Below are 14,525 nucleotides of genomic sequence, written 5' to 3' on the forward strand. Positions count from 1 at the left end.
ATGGAGGGAGGGAACAGCAAAAGGACTCAGGAGACGACCTGAAGGGGCTCCCATGGGCCAAAGAAAGGGCAATCTGAGCATCCAAAAGAGTAATATCTTCAGTGGATTAAAACAAATCAATTATGTTCAAATTCCTATGTTACAGGGTATTAAAAAAAAAAGAAAGAAAGAATAAGTTTTGGCGGTTATTAGGGAACTGAACTGTTAGGGAAACCCATCAATAGAGGGGAATAATTTAGAATTTACCCTGCCTTTCCTATATAACTGTGCCATTTAAACCCATCATCTCTCTTTTAATTCATTTAGTTCACACTTAGTGTGCTCAATATCTATTTTAAATTTTCATTTAAGTTACTTTCATTTTTCAACATAAAGTTGGTTGATTTGATCAAACTTTATTTATATTCTTTCCCTCCTCTTTTAAACCAGAGAGTCTACTGCTTATAATAATGATTATTTCTTTCCATGCTTTCTTAATCAAATAATAGGACTTTACTATTACTTAAAAAAAAAAAAACCCTCCTGGGGCGCCTGGGTGGCTCAGTCGGTTAAGCCTCCGGCTTCGGCTCAGGTCAGATCTCACGTTCGTGGGTTCGAGCCCCGCGTCGGGCTCTGTGCTGATGGCTAGCTCAGAGCCTGGAGCCTGCTTCCAGTTCTGTGTCTCCTTCTCTCTCTCTGCCCCTCCCCCTCTCATGCTCTGTCTCTCTCTGTATCAAAAATAAATAAAACATTAAAAAATAAATAAATAAAAATAAAAAAAATTAAAAAAAAATTTTTTTAAACCCCTCCTATGTGCATAAGAAACGGCTTCAGATCAGAAGGTCTTGGTGTACGTGTGGATGTCTCCACATCCAAACCAGTTCTGGGCGGTGAGGCTGTCCCTCCACCTGAGGGTGACTACAGTGTTAGGTTATGTGGCTGATCCAGAAGAAGGACTTAGATTCGTAATAAGATACAATGAAGATACAGTAAAGGAAGACACTGGCTTAGGGGCTGGGCAGTGGGCCATGTGCAGAGTGGCATACTGAGGCTAGCAAATGAGTGATGCACGTGTGCAGCAGCAAAACATCTGATCAAACTATCACTCTGAGAAGCAGATCAATCTGCTCATAAAAGCTCCTCCCTGTGACGTAGAAACTGACGAAGCTCCAGACAGCGACAGCTTTGCTACTGCGGGTCCCAGAATGAAGGTATATGGAACATGACAAACATACTGCATGAATGAGAAATATTCTGGTATTTCTTAAACTGTAGCATAAACCAGCCCATCCTCGTTGAAAACAGAAGGGGTAATCTTTACAACTTCCTCCCTTCACCTAACCAGTTGGGTCCAAAAGCAGCCTGAGGGCTGTGAGCAAAATTCTGTACCTGCCCCTAAGGAAACCTGAGCTGAGCTGGCGAGGAGACCCCTGACTGGGGGAGGCCCAGGGCAGCTGAAGAGCTGCAAACAATCCTACTTTCACGGAAGGGCTGAGAACAAGACTAGCATTGTTTTAGAGAGAAGGGAGGGAGAGGAAAGGCCCTGCTATCCTGAAGCTTTTATCTCATTGCACTGAAAACAAGAGCTTGGCCCAGAAAGAAGAGATTTGGGTAATTTTGGCGGGTTCTAAAATAGTGATACACTGTTGTACAAAAGGAACAGGATACACATACTATATATACTGTAGGATTCCGTTTTCGTTGGTCTTAAAGACGTACTTGAGTCTGCCCTTATTTGTACAAAAAAAATCTAGAAATATAATACTCTAAAAGGTTAACTCTAGTGTTCATTAAACATTGAGAGTGAGGTGGTTCTAATATCTAACAGCCTAAGTAAGCAAACTAAAGCCTATGCCTGTAAATGTCGCAAGGTTAAGAAATTAAAACCTAAAGATAACCAATCACAGCCAGCCCAACTTTTCCAATAATAGAGCGGCTTGAGTTTGTTTTTTCTTTTAATAATTTTTTTTAGTGTTTTTTAATTTATTTTTGAGAGACAGAGAGAAACAGCATGAGTTGGGGAGGGTCAGAGAGAGAGGGAGACAGAATTCGAAACAGGCTCCAGGCTCTGAGCTAGCCGCCAGCACAGAGCACAGGGCTCGAACCCACGAACTGTGAGATCATGACCTGAGCTGAAGCCAGATGCTCAACCGACTGAGCCACCCAGGCGCCCCAGAGCGGCTTGAGTTCTAATCAGTCAGGTAAGTCCCTGGCTTTGCTTCGGCCTCCTCTCCTCTCACTCCTGGTGGTGAATTGGCGCTGCCCAATTCGAATCAGTTTTGTTCAAATAAGCTGATAAAACTCTTAATATGCCTCAGTTTTTCTTTTAACATTAGGCAGCCTCTTAAATTGAAATGGCTTCTATTTACTTGCCACTTAGCTCTTTTTTCTGATTTTTCTTAAATGAATGTATATCAATGTAAAATAGAAGCTTTAAGAGGCGCCTGGGTGGCTTAGTAGGTTAAGCATCCGACTTGGGCTCCGGTCATGATCTCAAGGTCCGTGGGTTCGAGCCCTGCGTTAGGCTCTATGCTGACAGCTCGGAGCCTGGAATCTGCTTCTGATTCTGTGTCTCCCTTTCTTTCTGCCTCGCGTCCGCTTGCACTGTCTCTCTCTGTCTCTCAAAAATAAACGTTAACAAAAAAAAAAAAAAGAAATTCTAAAAACCTGCGTGCCATGTATGGAATCTGTAGATAAGTGGAACTTAATTACCCTATTACAGAGATCTTTTATTCTCTAGTACAAATGTGAGAACTTTACTTTTACTACAATGTTTCTAACAGATTTCTCAATTTTCTTAAGAAATTGCTAGATGTATTACATAAACTAATAATTCTGAATAGTCTTTTGAAGGATTTTAATCATTTTTAAGCATTTAATCATGTACCAAAACATAATTTTGAATACTGCAAACCCTAATGCCTACAAATAACAGAAGTCTTTGTAAGTGTGAAAAACCATAAGAGATGGTAATTCGAGAAAAACTAAAAACAGACTCTTAAAAATATCAGGTTTAAGTTCTCTGTCCAAAATCAAGTCGTTTAGTATATGAAAAATATGACCTAGAGGATTGGTTAATAATAATATTCTTTGGTGATTCAAATATAGTAAAATGCATTCTATTCCTTGTGCTGTATGTTGAATGTGGTAGCAGTCACCTAACTATATACATCTTCCAGGACTAATTAACTGTACGCTTAAAACTGCTGAATTTTGGGGGCGTGTGGGCAGCTCAGTTGGCTAACTGTCAGACTTCCTTCGGCTCAGGTCATGATCTTGCAGTTTGTGGGTTTGGGCCCCGCATCACACTCTGTGCTATCAGCATAGAGCCTGGAGCCTGCTTCAGATTCTGTGTTTCCCTCTCTCTCTGCCCCTCCCCAGCTTGTGCTCTGTGTCTCTTTCTCTCAAAAATAAGTAAAAGTTAAAAAAAAAACTTTGTTAATGCTGAATTTTGGTGTGTGTGAATTACACCTCAATAAAGTTGATTTTTAAAAATCACCTTTTCTGCTAAAATTTTAAGCATATTATTTTAGACTGTTTTATCTAATGGCTTAATTATTCAAAACAACTTGTTACAGATACCCATGTGGTTCAGTCTGTAAAGCATCTGACTTCAGCTCAGGTCATAATCTTGTGGTTTGTGAGTTCAAGGCCCACATTGGGCTCTGTGCTGACAGCTCGGAGCCTGGAGCCTGCTTTGGATTCTGTGTCTCCCTCCCTCTCTGTCCCTCTCCTGCTCACACTCTGTCTCTCAAAAATAAACTAAAAAAAAAACAAAAACAAAAACCACCCCCAAAAAACCTTGTTACATTATACAAGCTTAATACAGAAAAAAACCTATATATGGTAAAAGTGAAATCCTGCTGAAATTCCCTATCACCAGCACCAGGTAAAACTGCCTACAAAGTTCAGGAATCCTTCCCTCCTCTCACCTCCAGCTTTCAGTGGATCATCACGTCCTGCAACTCTCTGTCCTGCATCCCTACTTTACTGTCTTACTTCTCTTCTCTCTGGGACCCCTCAGATTCCTAACGGATTTCCCTGCCTTTAATTTCCCACCTACCAATCCAATCTTCATAATGTAGGAAAAAATGATCTTGCAAAACAACAACAACAACAACAACAACCCAAAAACCAATGTACAAAGTAACAATAAATGCCAATACAGTATTTTCTGATTAAAAATATTAAATCGCTTCAGAACAAAGTCCGAGATCCATGGCACTAAAGACACTTAAATTAGGGCTCCCAATCCATACCAATCACCTCCACATACATCAAAAGCTTGCATTTTATATGTCTCCCTCAAGAGCCGTCCTCTCCAATTCTGTCAGGGAAGCACCTACTAGTCCTTAAAAACCCAATTCAGTGTGATCTCCTCCACTCACATCCTCTGGGCAGAGGCAGGTGGGACAGCTGTGTTCCCATAACACTCAACACACTGCTACTTAGTTAACACCACTGTCTCCTCCTCTAGATGTGGATTCATTCGGGCAGGGGCTGAATCTTCACCAAGCACAGTGCCTTGCTCACAGTAAACATGTAAACATAATTTATTAGTTATACTAAATAAATCAAGGAATATAGTATTATTCGCTAAATCCATTTTTACTTTGACAGGTGCAAATTAACATTTTTCTCAGATACAGCATTTAGATTTAACAATACAGAAAGAGTACCTTGTCTACATGGAAAATTAAATCCAGTTCACAGACGTTTTCAAAACACTTGTCTAACGTTTCCACAAATACCTGAAGAAAAAGAAAAGAAAAAAGGTTAAAAGATCTTGAGAACTGCATAAATTAATTCAAATCTGTCATCCACAAAGGAGACAATTCTTAAATGTGAACTAACACTTTTCTAAACTCCACTAACACATTTCTGTTTTAAATTAAATACGCTGCTAAGTGCAACAGGAATAATTTTAGACTATTCCTCATGAAAACTACGTTTCAATACGTGAACATACAAAACAAAATAAACTCTGCTAAAAATAACTAAGAACTAGAAATTCTTAGCACCATTACTTTAAAAGGACTGAAAAAACACTCCATTCAGGCTCCCTATCTTCATGTGAGGAAAAAAGAAAGCTTATAGGAAATCTTTATCATGATAGATAGACATAGTCCAAGTACCTACCACATCTAATGCAGCCAGAGTTTATAATAAGCAATTCAGTATAAAAGATTGCTCAAAATTATTTATGGCAAGAGCAAAGACTTTGGAATCAGACTTACCTGAGTTCAACTCTGGTTTGAACACCATGTAGGACCCTGTGGGGGTAAGAGTTAACGCAGCAAACCTTTGATGCTCAAAACCTACAAGTTCCTCATAAATGGGCTGTTGACCAGACTAGCCCTTGACTCGCTCCTGGGAGCAGAGCTCTGAGCCCTAGTACAGTTCTGGTAAGCATGTTCTGGCATGCCTGAGTCCTTGGGCTGCCCGGTATGCCAGTCTGAACCAACTGTTTATGCTAACGATGTGATTTATGATGAACATCTCTTTATCTCTGAGGTTCTAGAACTTACATAAGTAAGGTCAGTCACATAGGGTCAGTCACCATGGTGCTACACGCCTATGTGACGGACCCCCAACAAAACTCCTGGCACACAGGCCAGGGATGACGTCCCTGACTGTGAACACACTGCACATACCATTTCTGGGGGAATTAAAACATACCTCACGTGACTCTAGTGGGAAGGGACACCTTGACGCTTGCGCCTGGCTTTCTCCAGACATGCCCTCAATGTGCTTTTGATGATTTTCCTGTTTCTCACTATTGTAATAAACCCTAACCATGAGCATAGTGGCTTCGGAGTCCTGTGAATCCTAGCAAATCAATGAGATGGTCTTGAAGGCCTCTGACACAAACTTTCAAAAATTAATCTCTGAAATTCCCCTGCATAGGGTGTCACTCTGTTCCCATCTCTATTCCCACCACCCTTCTCAAAGGTTACTGTCAGAGACAGAAGGACCACGTAACTCACCATACAAACTGGGGGCATGATGAGTAAAATGGAGCAGCTAAAATTTTTATCATTATTGAATTTTAATAGTATGCAATGTTATCATAATTTCTTAAAAGTCTGGAACAAAAGATACAAAGCAGGACTGTTCCTCACGAATGGAAATGTAGGGTTACTTTATTCACAGGTGATCCTGTAGGACAAGGAGAAAATGGAAACAGCAGGCATCTTGCTAAACTGCTCCCACCTCAGGCCAATTCACACAGATCCACAACCCAAGGTTGCTTCCATCCATGCACACGGGTAAGACAGGTGAAAACATTGTAAACAAGGAACTGTAGGACTATAATCAGTATCTCTCAGGGGCGCCCGGGTGGCTCAGCCGGTTAAGCGTCTGACTTGGGCTCAAGTGATGATCTCCCAGTTTCGAGCCCCACGTCAGGCTCTGTGCTGACCGCTCAGAGCCTGGAGCCTGCTTCAGATTCTGTGTCTCCCTCTCTCTCTGCTCCTCCCCTGCTCACGTGCTGTCTCTCTCTCTCTCTCTCAAAACAAACCAACCAACCAACCAACCTGTTTAAACAATGAGCATGGCTCTGCTCCAACAAAACTTTACAAAAAGGTGGAGCAAGCTGGACTTGACCTGGTGTAATTTATTGGCCCCTGACTTAGACCAAAGTCACGAAGAGAAGTAAGAGGTCTGTAAGTAACCAAGAATATGCAGTTTTACTCAACAAGTTCATTTTTGAGAAGGCAAATTATTCAGACAACCGAGTGTGGAGCATATACGGGTCAGCCTCAAGTGAGTTTCCAGTCTATTTCAGCTTTCAGGTAGGTAGGAAATAAATAATATCCACGCAAACTTCCAACTTTATCTATTTCTCCTCAAGATCTCAGTGACATGCTACCTGGAATGACCTTATGGATTCTCCTTGAAACTAATTCAGATTCATTTTCCTTCTTTTTATAGCGATTTCTTGTTATAAGCACTGAATGGAATAACATTGCTTGAACCAAGAGTTGAACAAACATGAACTTCTTAGGAGAAGTAAAAATGGGAGAAGAAGAAAAACACGTTTCCCATTGATAAAAAAGAAAATATTTGCTTTTGAAACCATGTCTTTAAGTTGGAAATGGTCTGAATTCCAATTTATAACATCACAGTTAAATAAGTTATAGGAAGTACAGCCATTTCAGTTCTGCCCTCACCCCAGTAAGTTTTTCCTAAAGCCTAACATACATGCACAGAAATACACAAACCACAACAATGTATACCACGTGATGAATTTTCACAAAGTAAACATACCTGTGTAACCCACACCCGAATCAAGTGTTGGAATATTACCAGCACTGCAGAAGCCCCTCCTACTTCACTTAGTCACCATCACCATCAAAAGTAATCACTTTCTTTCTTTTTTTTAACATTTATTTTTGAGAGACAGAGAGACACAGCATGAGCAGGGGAGGGGCAAAGAGAGAGGGAGACACAGAATCCGAAGCAGGCTCCAGGCTCTGAGCTGTCAGCATAGAGCCCAAGGTGGGGCTTGAACCCACGAACCCTGAGATCATGACCTGAGCTGAAGTCAGACGCTCAACCAACTTGAGCCCCCCAGGCACCCCAATCACTTTCTTTCTGATACAGATCTAATACTACAGATCTGTTTTGCCTGTTTCTGAACAATATTATATGAGGTCGTATGTCACCTTTTGTGAGTGGTGCCTTTTATTCATCAATATTTTTGTGAGATTCAATTATTACCCAATAGCTCATTCATCCTCATCTGCAGTATGCCATTGCATGAATATACCATAATGGACTTACCCACTATGCTGTTGGCAGTTGGGTTTGTGTCCGGTACGGAGCCATCAGCACTGCTAAGAATATTCTAATTCATATCTATTACTGAATGGATGCACACATACATACTGAATGCATGCACATTCATGTGCGGGGTCACAGCATATTGGGGGTCACAGAGTAGCAGATGCCTCAAACAGACTTCCAAAGCAATTCTAAAGCTTTATACTCCACAGAGCAGCACATGCGAGTCCCCACAACCGCATACTCCTGTCAGCACATTATGTTGTCCATCTCTTAATGTTAACCATCCTCATGGATATGTGGCCGTATGTCACGGTAACATCAGTTTTTATTTCCCTGATGGCTATAATGACATTGAGCACCATTTCCTATTTATCAGCCATTTAGATCTTTCTCTGTGATGTCTGCTCGAGACTTCTCACTTTTGCACCAGTCTTTCTTGCTAGTGTCTAAAATTCTTCAATTATTCTAGATACAGTCCTGTCATCTATACGTATTAGAGACAGCTTCTCCTACTCTGTGGCTTGACTTTTTATTCTCCTACTGCCATTCTTGGAAGTTTTCATTTTCAGTATTTTCCAATTTATCACCATCTCTAAGGTAAATCTTTTATGTCCAATTTAAGAAATCTTTGCCTACAGTAACATCAGGAAGATATTCTCCCAGAAGAAAATAAAGCTTTACTGTTTTATCTTTCATGTTTCGATTAAATCCAGTAAAACTGATTTTTGTGTCTCGCATGACTTAATCTAATCTTCCTTAATTTAAAATCATTATTAGGCCTGGCTGGCTCAGCTGGTAGAGCATGTGACTCTTCTTCACAGGGTTGTGAGTTCAAGCCCCACGTGGGCATGGAATCTACTAAAAATTTAAAAAATAAATAAATAAAATCATTATCAGACCTACTTAGCAGAATCAAGTTTGAATATGCCTTTATTTTTCCTGCTTGTATTTTCCAAATCCAATGGTTTATACTACAACCCAGTTTCTTTTAGCCATCAGAAGATGACTATCCTGGTGAAAATCTGTCTAAATACTTCCCGTCCCTTATGTACACTTAGAAAAGATGGGCAGAACCCACTGAATCCATGTGGAAGACTAAGCCGGGCAAAGTGAAAAACAATTTTCTCGGTAGTGTTAAGCGCGCCACTGACGAGCCGTGGAGAAGCAAACAATACGAGCTGCCAGGGAGAAAGTAGGGTCCAGCAGTGAGGAAACCAGACAGACCTCGCTCCAGGTCCTCCTCTGCTGCGACCTGGCTCTGGAAGCCTGACCATCACCTGCTCCTCCAAATCTGAGAGGTGGGACACGGAGATAAAGCTACCTACCTTTCTGGATCATCTCACAGATTTAGTTAAATAATTTTGATAAAGTGCCCGAAACACATCTGATAAAAGGAAACTGGTCCTCTTCAAAACATACGAGGATTATAAAATTAAAATAGAAATAGAAAAGTCTAATTCTTCAGACAAACACTGATACAGAAGCAAGATAACTACCTGCTGAGGCTGGTAGGTCTTCGTGATATACTTATTAATACAGAGAGAAAAATGTAGCCTATATTTAAACCAGAACAATACCACCTTTGAAAAATTTACATACTTTACAAAAAAAGTATCCTGCAGTAAAATGTCATTATAACTACATGTTCTTAATTTAGGAAAAGAACTACGATTTAAGACATTTAAATGCTAAGTCTGGTCTAAACAAATCAAAAACCCTCTTCAAAAAAAGTTTCCACTGAAGGCCTGGCTGGCTGTCAGAGCATGCAACTAACTCTTCAGGGTTCTAAATTCGAGCCCCATGTTGGTTGTAGAGATGACTTAAAAAATAAAATATAAATCTTTAAAAAAAAAAAGTCTCCATTAATTTTATTTTGATTTAGCAAAAATTCATGATATAATTAGAAATCTAGAGCTTTGTAGGTAGACACATATGTAACAATGATACAGTATATGGACAAGGCCAAGAGAAAACTAATGATCTACAAACTGAAGTAAAGAAATTCAGAGAAACAAATTAACGGGTTCTAGGCAGAACAAAGGTAGTAATAAAGTTGCGGGGCAGAGAGAGGACCCCCAAGCGGGCCCACACTGTCAGCACAGAGCCCAAGGCGAACCGTGGAGTAGCAAAAAATATGGGCTGCCAGCGAGAAAGTACGGTCTCGTGGGGAGGAAACCAGATCATGATCTGAGCTGAAATCAAACCACACACTAAACCAAGTGGGTCACCCAGGCACCCCTCTTATGTTTCATTTTTAAAATAATAAATATTTGGGGGTGCCTGGTGTCTCTGTTGTTTAAGTATCTGACTCTTGATTTTGGCTCAGATCATGATCTCATGGTTCAGGAAACTGAGCCCCCTGTTGGGCTCTGCACTGACATGGTGGAGTCTATTTGGGATTCTGTCTCTCCCTCTCTCTCTGCCCCGCCCCTGCTTCCGTCTCTCTTTCTCTTTCTCAAAATAAATAAACTTAAAAAAATAATAACACAAATAAAAAATGATACAAGGTTTGAAGTCAATTTAAAAAGAACAGTTATCAACTAAGTAGCAACTCCATAATCTCTGGCCACCAAAAATTCAAGGGAATTTATTCAATCAATGGAAAAATATTAATTTACTAAGAACCATATTTTACGTTTTCCTGAATTTTAATAATTATCTAATTTTCCACAAAGAAACAAAAAAGATTCTGAAAAAAAATGCCACATCCTCAAACAAACAGTCTCCCTTCCCAGTGCCCTACTAACAACAAAATTTTTCTGTGTCTCCTTTATCTTTAATTACAAACCTGTGGGTCTGGGCCACAAAGGTTAACAGGAGTCTGTTATGAGGCAGCTTAGTGTTTAACAGTGCTGAGAACTTAAGAGCATAAGCTTTAGCAAGCAGTTTCTATTAAAATTCCAGCTTAGCTTCTGAAATCTAGGGCAGGTTATTTAGTTCTAAACCCCAGCATCTTCATCTGGGTATAATAATGGTTACCTATGCCACACAGTTGTTTTAGTGATGAATATACATAGGGGCACCTGGGTGGCTCAGTCAGTTAAGCAGCCAACTTCAGCTCAGGTCAAAATCTCATGATTCTTGGGTTCAAGCCCCACATCAGGCTCTGTGCTGACAGCTCAGAGTCTGGAGCCTGCCTTAGATTTTATGTCTCCCTCTCTTTCTGCTCCTCCCCTGCTCATGCTCTCTCTCCCTTTCTCTTTCTCTCTCAAAAATAAAATGTTTTTAAAAAATGAATACACATAAAGGGCTTAGAACAATGTCTCCCCTCAAGAATATATGTGTTGGCTTGTTTATAGTATATACATATGGAGAAATAAAAATATGCCCTATGTAAAAGAGATGCCACAAAGTATCTTTAAGCAGTATCACTTACATGGCAGACCCACCCCCTTTTTTTTTTAATTTTTCTTAAGGTTTACTCATTTTTCAGAGACAGAGACAGAACATGAGTGGGGGAGGAGCAGAGAGAGAAGGAGATGCAGAATCTGAAGCAGGCTCCAGGCTCCATCCTGTCAGCACAGAGCCCAATGTGGGGCTCGAACTCACGAACCAAGAGATCATGACCTGAGCTGAAGTCTAACACATAACTGACTGAGCCACTCAGGCACCCCTCCCCCACCAACTCCCCTTTTAGAGTTTCATTTCTAGGTAAAAATATAATTTTTTTCTGGGTTTGGGGATTTCTATTCTATTTCAGGAGGAAATCTATAACATTAAATAAAATACATAAATGTTAAAACGGCATATTGTGAGATAGAAAAAGTCATAAACCCCCAAAATAGGAGGCACGAATTTAAGAATACTAATAATATGGCAAGAGATCTAAAAAAAATTGTGTTTAGTCAGCAGCAAGATGTTCTAGAGAGATACTGGTTTAGCTCAAGCCAAGAATCAAAAAACGCCACTAGAAATGTACCAGAAGAGCTGGGGAAGGCAAGCTCAGCTTAAAATCAGATCAACTGCCCTTGAACGCAGCCTCGGGGCACCCTCCGGCTTGGACCACTGCACGCAGAAGTCAGGATCTTTAAGGTATGCTGCTTGCGGTGTGTGACCAGCACTCGACCTGGGGTAGGAATTTCCAGCCAACCTGACCCGGACACTAACGCGCCGATGGGGACAGTCTTGGTACAAACAGAGCTGTTTGCTGTGCATGTACCTCATAGCAGGCGCTTCACACAGAGTCAACTCTCAGCCTCGGCGTGAAAAACTGAAAAGTTGATGAGAGAACAGTCTGTCTTCTACACTCACATCAAAATGACTCTAAAAGAGTTCACATCAACGATTCTTTCCATGTGATTTCTTTCTATTTTTCTTAAAAAAAAAAAAAAAGGTTAATGATAACAGTGTCTAGTGAGTACATGGTATTAAGGCATTGCTATGGTTCCAAGTGCTTTAAATACTTTATTCTATTTACTCCTTCATGGTGACGTCCTAAAGCAGATCCTCATCATCAGCTACTTGCAGAAGGGTTCTAAATTAGCAAGTCAACTGACTACTGACACAGGTAGGTGGGAGAAAGTCTCCCTGCAGAACCCAAACTCTTATTCACTAGGCATACTGCCTCCAACAACAGCAAACAGTACTTGATTTTAATATAGTAAGAAGCAGTTATTCAGAAAATTCAGAAAATACAGAATAGTATAAATCAAAAATACTACCTTTCCATACTTGTTCCACCCACGTGAACACAGAATTGTGCAAAGCAGACTGCTTATACCATAGGAAATTTAATTACATTGGAGCCCCTCCATTAAAATGACTTAATATGATTTGTATTGGGGATTTAGAAATCTAAGGAAGAAACAGTTTTGAATCAAGTATTAATTTTGTTTTTTATGTTTATTTTTGAGAGAAAGAGTTTGTAACCGTACAAGTGGGGGAGGGGCAGAGAGAGAGGGACAGAGGATCCGAAGCAGGCTCCGTGCAGACAGCAGAGAGCGTGATGTGGGGCTCGAACTCAGAAACCGTGATGTGGGGCTCGAACTCAGAAACCATGAGATCATAACCTGAGCCGAAGTTGAACAATCAACCAACTGAGCCACCCAGGTGCCCAAAATACTAATTTAGAAAATGAAAATAGCCTCTGAATCATTTCCTTCTGTGCACAAAAGCTACTCGTGAGAGATTTTTAAAAACCTGTATTGACCCAAAAGCTGATCTCAAAATCATATCTGGTCTTGGAAAACGTTCTTCTACATATAATTAAAAAATACTTTTCTATGTAGATGGTACAATTGATATGACTTAAAACAAAATAAAACAAATGCAAAACCTAGAAAGATTTTCCTTATATAATTTCAACTAGTCAATATAGAGAGCATAATGGAAAATTACCATTTGGTAAACACCACAACAGTAATTCTTCAGGCAAGAAACATCGATACATACTAAAATTAGTGACCAAAAAGATGATCAGATAAAGGTTATTTACATCATCTCAAAATTATTCCCCATAAGATACTTTCAAGCACAAAGAAATAATAATAGAAGTTTACAGGAGATGAGCTGGGCAGACACTGTCTTCACCAAGGGGTCAGAATAAACATTACAAACAGTGAGACAAGATGAGATCATGTCTCTCCTGATAATGCGCGCTGCAAAGGATGTAACAGCACTTCTGTGATATACCCAAACTGAGGAATATTCCACAAAATTTCTGGCTTATACTCTTCGAAGTATCCAGATATGAAAGACATGGAATGCACAAAAGACAAAAATGAACTATTACAGAGTAAAGGAGACTCAGGAGGCATGAAAACTAAATGTAATACGTGATTTGAATTAAACTCTGAATGAGAAAAATGACATCAATGGGACAATTGGCAACTTTTCAATAAGGGTTGCAGATTAGATAATACTACTATATCCAAATTGATCTTCTGATTTTAATCATTATACTGTGGTTTTAGAAGATGTTAAATTTAGGGAATCTGGGTAAAGGTATGATATGCAAGAATTTTTTGTATTGTATCTATCACTCTTTTGTAAGTCTGAAATGATTTCAACATGCGTTTTTAAAAACTGTAAAGGAAAAGAAAATTTGAAAAACCAAGCACAAACGGTATGAATCTCCTCCTCTATTACCCATCCCTCCCTGAAAAACCTACCATTCTACACTGGGAAATAAGGAATTTGCTTTAAAAAAATTTTTTTAATGTTTATTATTGAGACTGAGAGAAACCGAGCACGAGTGGGGGAGGGGCAGAGAGACAGGGAGACACAGAATCTGAAGCAGGCTCCAGGCTGTCAGCACAGAGCCCGACACGGGGCTCAAACCCACGAACCACGCGAGATCATGACCTGAGCTGAAGTCAGACACTTAACCGACTGAGCCACCCAGGCACACTAGGAATTCTCCTTAAGTCAAAGAAAAACACCAACATAAGTTGAGTTTTTCTCTCTCTCAAACCTACTTTAAGGGGGAAAAACATTTTTAAAGTTACTTCTAACTTCAAAATTCTGACCTTCAGTACCTGAGTTCCAAAATACTTTCTTTACAGGAGCGTCTAGGAGGCTCAGTTGGTTCAGCGTCTGACTTCGGCTCAGGTCATGATCTCCCGGTTTGTGAGTTCAAGCCACTCTTCGGGCTCACTGCTGTCAGTATGGAGCCCACTTCAGATCCTCTGTCCCCCTCTCTCCTTGCCCCTCCCCCCACTCATACTTTCCCTATGAAAAATAAACAAACTTTAAAAAATTTTTTAATGCCTTCTTCACCACTAGTAATTAAATAATAACATGTCTACCATATTTTAGGC

At 40.1% G+C, this 14,525-nt stretch overlaps 1 protein-coding gene across 1 annotated transcript in view; it reads right to left on the bottom strand.

Annotated features, from left to right (window-relative positions):
- Positions 1-14,525, bottom strand: part of AP3S1 (adaptor related protein complex 3 subunit sigma 1) — a 62,088-nt gene that overhangs the window by 17,562 nt on the left and 30,001 nt on the right. Inside the window, exon 4 of the mRNA XM_029941139.1 lies at positions 4,659-4,730. Coding sequence (XP_029796999.1) covers positions 4,659-4,730 — 72 coding nt within the window. The remainder of the gene's footprint in view (positions 1-4,658; positions 4,731-14,525) is intronic.

This window comes from Suricata suricatta, chromosome 6 (assembly GCF_006229205.1).
Source record: "Suricata suricatta isolate VVHF042 chromosome 6, meerkat_22Aug2017_6uvM2_HiC, whole genome shotgun sequence".
Taxonomy (NCBI): domain Eukaryota; kingdom Metazoa; phylum Chordata; class Mammalia; order Carnivora; family Herpestidae; genus Suricata; species Suricata suricatta.